The following is a 9,039-nucleotide window of genomic DNA, read 5'->3' on the forward strand; positions in this document are numbered from 1 at the left end:
TAGCAAGATACCAAAACCAATTCAATTCAAGTCATTAATCCATTTTATGAGCCAAAAAATCTTAAAATAGTATTTTCACTATACTATCACAATTATACTTAATAAGTACTATCACATTTTACTGCCAAAAATGTTTTAAATTGACTTTTGAGGTCATGTTACGTTAATAGTTGCTAACGTGACATAATCTCATCTTTTAAACCAAGTTGACCGGACTCGGGTCTTGTTGAAGTCTGCTCAAAACATCTCTATAATACGGTCTTTTTATCTCAATATTTTTTAGTAAACGGTAATTTAATTTTTTGCAATTTACTAAAACTTCCTTTTGTTATTCGAAATTTAAGTTTCGTTAATATTTTCACAACATCGCTAATTAAGAGCCCCCTTCCCTTTTAATATTTTTATAGTGGCCAGGCGAGTAAAGTTATTTTTATTAAGAGTAATCAAATTTTTGATAAAGATCTTTTACGAATAAAATGTACAACAATGATTTTCATATATAAGAATTTTTTTCTTTCCTTAAGAATGATGCTAATGCAGACTGAAATTAACTAGATTAAAAAGAAGTTAAATAAAACTCAATATTTAACGATGCATAAAATTACAATAACTTCCCTGTGTTATTGAAAATTCTAAAATTTGTTTTTAATTATGAACCCTCGTTTACGATGATCACCAACGATACGTACAACAAATTATTGAGCATAAAAAAGAAAATATATTTAAAAAATTGAATTAATTATTATCTTTTTAACAAATTACCAAAAAATTTCCGAAATAAAGAAATCAATTTATATATGTATATATATATATATATATATATATATATATATATATATATATATATATATATATATATATATATATATATATATATATATATTTTTCCTTTTTTTTTGTTCATTTAACAATATTCTCTGGTAAAAGTGTCGTTGGTACATAATATATGAAGAACACGGAAACCCGAAGAGGATCATAAGATCCTGTCAGCGAGAACCGTTTAACAATACAAAAATTATAAACCAATTATTTCAAAAAAATATAAAATAAAAAGTAAATACCGTTTAAGAAAACCTTCATACAAATAAAATAACCTCAATTATAAAACACCGTTTAACTAAACAATAAAAAAATAAAATTAAATATTTGAAATTAGTAAATACCGTTTTTATGAAAACCGTCATACAAATAAAATACCGATTAAAAAAACAATAAAAAATAAAAACAAATATTTTTAATTACATTTAGAAACACTTATAAAAGTAAACGAGATCAGAAGAACTCGAAAATATTTTCTATTGAGAAAATAACTTTTTTCAGTTTGTTTTTGAAAGAAGAAAAATTCCAACTTTGGGAAAAATCAAAATTTTTTAACACTATTTGGTTCCACAAATAAGCTGCGCGATAAGATATAAAGGCCGTTTTCCACACAGCGAAATATTCGCGCGAAGCGAATTTTTTCGTCGATAAGCATGCGCACATTAAACATTTTTGACAATTTTGCTGATCAAGCATTTCGCTGCAGCGAAAAAAAAAAGTCGAAATCATTTCGACTTTTTGCGAATCGCCATCGGCGAAAACCAATCAAATTTTGAATATTATTTCACGTGATGTCAACAGTGAAAAAAAACGAAAGCACGTTGTTTTTTAAAAATGGCAACTGAACAAAATGCTCAACTTAGCGTTCTAATCGACTTGCTTAGAATTCACCCTGAATATTTGTCAACATTTGTAAATTCATCAAATAAAGATGAATTTAATAATTCTTTCAATTCCGAAAGTTTTATTTCACAAGAAGAGGTTTCTCCATGTAGAGTTGAACCAAATGTTGCTTCTTGCAGTAAGAGTTTTTCAACAGAACTTGTCCTATCAGAGGTTATTAGCGTTTATTTTCTTTAAAATTCCTTTAAAATATTAAATTAAATTCTTATATATAAAAAAACTAACTTTAATTAAATGATAAATTTTTAAATTTAATAATTTTGTTTTTAGAAGCATACAGCGTAGATTTATTGCTACCATTTTTATTGTTGATATAGACAAAATGTAGCGCGATTTATAATTAAAATTATAAGTGGAAATCAAAATAGCGTTTCGTCATGGCGAAAAAATTTGCTTCGCGCGATTTTTTTCGTCGTGTGGAAAACGGCCTTAAGAGACCTTCCAAAATTTGTATGCGAATAATGTTGATAAATAAAATTGTCATTTCTTAGATTATATTTGTTTTTGGGCTTTATTGCATATAAATTTTGAAAAGGTATTGGGGCTAAGTTTATCTTACATTTAAATATAAAGCAAAGAGTGTTAAAAACATTTAGTTGGTATATATTAAGAATACTCATTTTGAATAAAAGTGGTTTTGCATGAGTAAAACGATCTTTTTAAATTTATTAGTCGTGCTAGATGCTTCTGTTGCCGATAAAGAGGATCTAATTGAAATTTTTTAACACTGCCCCATGCGATATTTGAATAATTTAGATGGCATTGAATAAGTGAGTAATAAAGTTAAATTAATGCGTGTCTATTTACAAAACTTCTCGCTTTATATTATACCCCAATATTTTTTGAAACTTTGTTGCGCCTTGTATGTTTTTCAATATGATTTTTCCACGTAAGGTTTTTATCAATAAAAACACCAAGAAAAAGTATAACTTTTGATTGTTTTATTTGAATATTATCTATATATAATTGAGGCATATCATTTTGCAAAAGATGCTTTTTGGATTTTGGATGAAATAGAGTCCATTTAGTTTTTTTCTATGTTAATTGATTTATTAGACTTAAACCATTTTGAAATTTTAATTAGCTCTATGTTCATGTCATTAAATAGTGTTATGATATTATTGCTAGACAAAAAAAAGTTTGTGTCATCAGCAAACATTACTGTTTTTAAATTTGAGGCATTACAAAGATCATTGATATAAATGAGAAAAAGAAGTGGTCCTAGTATAGACCCTTGGGGGACACCACATGTTATATCTAGTAAATTTGTTGTAGAGGATACATCAATTTGCACAAACTGTTTACGATTGCTTAAATAGCTCTTAAGTAATTTTAGAAAATTACCACAGATTCCATAATTTTCTAGTTTTTTAATAAGAATCTCATGATTTATCGTATAGAAGGCTTTTGATAGATCTATGAACACTGCAAGAGTAAATTGTGATTTTTCAAACGAATCTGCAATATTTCGAGTCAGATAAAGCACTGCGTGTTCAGTGGAATTATGATTTTTAAACCCATATTGGGTTGTACTTAGTATTTTATTTTTAGAAAGATGATCATAAATTTTTTTGTAAAGGATCCTTTAATAAATCTTTGAAAAACCAGAAAGTACAGAAATTGGACAATAATTAGTTATATTTGATAATCCCCCCCCCCCCCACTCCTTTAAATATTGGTGTAACTTTGGCTATCTTTAGTTGATCAGGAAATATACCTTCTTTAATTGAACAACTAAAGACCTGAAAGAGTATAGTTTTTATGACCTCGTAAGAACTGATTATAACGTTACCATTTATTTGATCTGGGCCTATCGATTTATTGATTTTTAGCATTTTGTAAGCACATTCAAACTCTTTAATCGAAAGTTCAAAGTTATTAAATATAGAAATTATCGGAAGATTAAGATCATTAATTGTGTTAGTTATAATTGGAATATTTTTTTCTAAATTTGGACCAATTGTTACAAAAAAATTATTTATTTGATTTGCTATATCTTTAGGATTTTATAAGAAATCATTATTGTTTTTAATAAATTTTGGTAAGTTGCATGTTTTAATTTTTTGATTGCCAGTAATTTTATTTAAAATGTGCCATGTGCGTTTAGCATTATTCTTAAACTTCTCTAATAAGTTTGAATAGTATTTTTTTTTTAAGTTTTTTTTTTTGACTTTCAAAAAGCTTTACATAATTTTTATAAATTTCCTTATTTTTATCTGTTTTTGACTTTAAATACTTTATATACAATTTTTGTTTAACTTTGGAAGATTTCCTGAGTTCTTTAGTAATCCATGGTGACTTTAAGCTTTTTTTGTTTAAGTTAACTTTGTATTGTGGAAAGTTTGCATCATAAACTTCATAGAATGTTCTAAAGAATGAGTTATAAACCACATTTGCTTCCGACAAAAAATTTATATGTTTCCAATGTAGTAATGATAGTTGTTCATTAAATGATGCAATATTTACTTCACTGAAACAGCGTTTTAGGATAACTTGTTTTTTTTATTTGTAATTGTTCAATATCAGTATTTATTGAAAAGAAGATAGGAAAATGATCTGAAACATCATTTTTAATTAACCCTTTTTTAAGAGATTCATTAAAAGTGTCTGTTGTCATAATATTATCTATTAAAGATACTGACTTTAAAGTTACTCTTGTTGGTTAATAAAAAGCGGAATTGCACCGTTTTCAAATAAATCATTATAAAAACTATTAATTTTGTAATTTACGTGATATTTTAATGCGTCTAAATTTATGTCACCAATATTGTAATTTAATTTCTTTTCTCTTGTACATTTTGTTATAATATCAGTAATTAAAAAGGACTTGAAACTAATTATTGTTAAAACCTCTTTATCGGCATCAGAAATACTCATGTCAGGCCTAATTATAAACCGCATTCCTTCACTTACATAAAAAAGTACTCAACCGCCTCTTTTTTTTGTTTTACGTGCTAAAAAATCAGGATTAAAACCTGGCAGGTGAAGATTCGAGTTAGATATAGCCTCGTCAGAACTACACCAAGTTTCTGTTAGGCATATAACGTTAAAAAAATTTAAGTTTCCTCAATATTATTCTTAAAATTTTCAAAATTCTTTTTTAAACTTCTTATGTTAAAATGTATCACATTTAAGCGATCTCGCTCAAGAATTTTCTTAGTTCATTGTTGTAAAAATAAAAACAATTGTTTAACGAAGCACCTGCTTTACTAAAATAAATTGAATCAGTTTCATTGTTTATTGTTTGAAAAAAGTCAAAAGAATTAAACTCAAAATTATTTGCATGTTTTGAGTGCATTTTTTAGTTTTTAAATATAGAAATAAAAGAATTTCGGTAAGAATTTAAGCTTAAGATAAATGTAAATGTTACATTCATTTAAAAATATCAAGTTAAAAATTTGAAGAATAAAAAATTTAAAAATATCCCATAAAATATTAAGTATAAAAAAATAAAAAATTAATTTATACTTGGCGATTTTTTGCGACAATTTTCTTTTCTGCCCATTCACGAACGATAAGTTTGTCGTAGGAGATAAACGCATACTTTCCTAGTTTTCTTTCTCTTAACATTTTATCTCTTAAATCTTTTCGTATTTGAGCAGGTTTGTAACAGAAATCCTCGTTGATATAAATGTTCATTCCTTTAAGTCTTACGTGGATAATTTTGAAGAGAAAGTTAGATACTTTTAAGTCATGTTTGTAACTAGTTAATTAGGTTTAATTTTTTTTTTTTATTTAGGCTCTAAAAGTTATTTATTTTCAAAACGCTGTATAATTTTTTTAGTTTATTTTCAATGTGCTGTATATTTTTTTGACCAATCCGTGCTTATATAAAGTTAACTCCACGCAAGCGCAATAGTCATATTTAAATAATAATAATAAATATGGCTGATTTGGATGGTTTAGATGAAAGTGTTGTGTCAACGATAAAATCACGAAAAAAAAAAAAAAAACAATGCTCTGCAAGAGAGAAAAATAAGTTATTTAGACATTCAAGCGGAGGAAAAATTCCTACTATATCATGTAATCATGTTTCAGGTTACTGCAAAGTGAGTTTTTTTAATTTAATGATCTTCGTATGTTGAAATTATAATTTAGTTATGAGTTTAAAGTTTTATTATACACAATGTAAGATTACTTGGTATAATTTGTGTTTATGGCAAAATAATTATTTATTGATTGACTTATTTCAGGCTCGAGATATAACAAAGGATAATTTGCTAAAACATCATACAGAATTCTATAGTATTGCAAATAAAGTATCACAAGATGCTACTATACTGTCAATGCTTAATATAATCAGTGTTAAAAGAGTCAGAGTGAAATAAAATAATCGAATAAAGTTAAGAAATATGAGTATTGAGTACTTTTTATGCTGCGAGGGAATTAAAGTACGAGTTTGCCAAGCTTCATTTTGTTCAGTATTGTGTAAGTATAAAATTACTTTGTATAAAATAAATTTACTTTAAAATTACCTGTAAAAAAAATTAATGAGTAAAAGTTAATATTTTATTAATTTATTCCAGCCATAAAACCTGATAGAGTTTTAAGAATTGCAAGACACTGGTATGAACATGGAACAACCAGACCTGAAAATAGAGGAGGAGACAGGAAGAAAATAGCTTTTTTTGAAAAGAAAGAAGTTATTAAAAACCATATTCAGTCTTTTAATTGTAGAGCAATTCATTATGGAAGAAAAGGTGCTCCAGGACGTAAATATTTGCCCTCTGATTTAAATGTAAAGCGGATGTACGAACTTTTTTTGGATAAAAACAATGCTTATACTGTAGCTACTGTAGGCTACCATTATTATTATGGGGTATTTATGAATCATTTCAATTTAGCTTTTGGATACCCAGCAACAGTTACATGCTCTACATGTCAAACATATAAGTTGGCTATGAAAAACCAAAATATTACTGATAACCAAAAAAAAATTAAAAACTGCTCTTTTCATTCTTCATCGAAGGAAAGCCAGAAAATTTTATAGTCTTCTCAATGATATTCATCCCAATAAGATCACTATCTGTTTTGACATGATGGAGAACCTTGTACTACCAAAATTATCAATCGGAGAAGCCTACTATTCTAGACAGCTTTATTTTTATGTCCTTGGTGTTGTTATTCATAAAGGTGATAAGTCTCAGTCTGTTAACGATATATATTTTTTTACTTGGATGGAGTGTAAAAATAGGAAAGATTCGAATATGATCTGTTCAGCTATAGAACATCTACTTAAAAATGTTTTAAAAGATAAATGTTTCAACGCCTCGTCACTTCGATTGTTTTCTGATGCATGCTATGGCCAGAACAAAAACATAAATATGACATGTATGCTTCTAGCTCTAAGAAAACAATATTTTAATAAACTGCAGATTACACATACTTTTCCAGAACCAGGTCACTCATATCTGCTAGCTGATCGCGTGTTTGGTCGAGTTCAGCTAGATATTAAAAAAAGAGACCAAATTTTTGAGCCTAATGAATACATAAACATACTTAGCCGGCATGGAAAAGTCATGGTTTACGGGCAGAATTGGTCAGCACATGACTTCAAATCAGAAGTCAAAAATGTCATGAGCAAAAAATCATTTAAAATCAGTGAAGCAAAAAAACTTCTTATAAATTCAGACAAGCTCGAAGTAGTTGCATTTAGTTGCCATTCTGAGCCTAAAAAACGAAAGAAATGGGAGACATTTAGACCTCAACGTTTGGAATTAAATAACTGTGTTAAACTTGCTAAGAAAGACGATGTTTTTCGTCTTATCGGTCTTAGTATGTATAAAATACTACTCTGTAATGCCACTGAAGATAATGCTAGCCTTAGTGAAGAAGATAGTTCATAATTTGATTTAAATGCTTTTTAGCTGTGAATTTTGTAAACATGTTTAATTTAAGATACAAATATTTTAAAAAATTTCTAGCATAACATGATTTAATTTGTTGTTTTTTTTATTAACGTTATTGAATACAAGATAAAATACTCATTAACACCTTATACATTTTTATAGTTGCACTTGTGAGTTGTTTAAAAAAAGTTGCTGATTTATATTAAAGGATAACAAAATTTTAAAGTAGATCTTAGAATGCATAATAAAATAATATTTTGTTTCATTAATAGATATATTTTATTAATGAAATGGATATAAAGCGTTTTGTTAATAAATAATACTTGGATATACAGCGTTTTGAAACAAAACAAAAATAACCACTGAAAATATACATCGATTTCATACCGCTCGATTTCAGTAGACATTATAGTCTTATTAATAAAGTACATGTTTAACTAAATCAATAATAACTTATTCTAAAATACTTAATTTCTTTATGCAGGAGAAAAATTCGATTTACTCAAAACCCAAAAAATGGATTTACAGCGTTTTAAAAATGAGCTCTTCATATAATGTATGAATACATCATATCGCGTGGTTAGAATTATTTTGTTCGATCTCCACAAATCAAAAAAACTTTTTTTGCTTTTAATAGAGAAAATATTGATTTTTTGAACAATAACATGATTTACCTTAAAAATTTCGTTGATGTTTTTCTGTAATAAAAACTTCCGCAGTTACTATTTTGACGTAAACAACTTTTGATTGGATAAAACGGAGATTGCACATAGTAATTTTAATTTATAAGTATGATTAAGGAAAAAAACATGAAATACATATATATATATATATATATATATATATATATATATATATATATATATATATATATATATATATATATATATATATATATATATATATATATATATATATATATATATATATATATATATATATATATATATGTATATATGTATATATGTATATATATGTTTGTAAATAAGCTTAAAACGGGCATATATGCATAAAAAATCCATCCTAAAACGAACCGTTTCGTAAAGCGGACAATATGCTGTCCGCTTTGTGTTTTGCAATTAAATTTTAGCAAAGTTACTTGGTTTAAGTTTATAAAAATTAGACTATAGTTTTAAAATTGTTTATGAAGTAAATAGAGTTAAAGAAAAAGCGATTGGTTGCAGGATCTCTTCAAAATTTTGACTTTATTTAATTATCCGTGTATATTTCCTAATAATAAAAACGTGTCAGGGTTAGGGTTAGGGTCAGGGTAATAATAAAATAATAAAAACGTGTCCTTACAGAGACATTTATAAAATTCTTGTTTTTCATAGGTTATGTGAAATTCTTCTTCTTTATCTAGGTTATAATTGTTAATAAATAATATTTATTTTCTATATAAGTTTAGTGATACCTCATATAAAACAATAATCAGAAAAAAAATAATCAGAAAAACCTTTTATAAAAC

General features: G+C 26.4%; 1 protein-coding gene across 1 annotated transcript; it reads left to right on the plus strand.

The window, feature by feature from the left end:
• The first annotated feature begins 5,325 nt into the window (after positions 1-5,325).
• LOC136077148 (uncharacterized) lies at positions 5,326-7,548 on the plus strand. Its single transcript, XM_065791850.1, has 3 exons — positions 5,326-5,771; positions 5,916-6,150; positions 6,249-7,548. The coding sequence occupies exons 2-3, from the start codon at positions 6,075-6,077 to the stop codon at positions 6,710-6,712; spliced, it is 540 nt and encodes a 179-aa protein (XP_065647922.1). The 5' UTR covers positions 5,326-5,771; positions 5,916-6,074; the 3' UTR covers positions 6,713-7,548.
• The last annotated feature ends 1,491 nt before the right edge of the window (positions 7,549-9,039 follow it).

The sequence above is a fragment of the Hydra vulgaris genome, chromosome 02 (genome assembly GCF_038396675.1).
Source record: "Hydra vulgaris chromosome 02, alternate assembly HydraT2T_AEP".
Classification (NCBI taxonomy): domain Eukaryota; kingdom Metazoa; phylum Cnidaria; class Hydrozoa; order Anthoathecata; family Hydridae; genus Hydra; species Hydra vulgaris.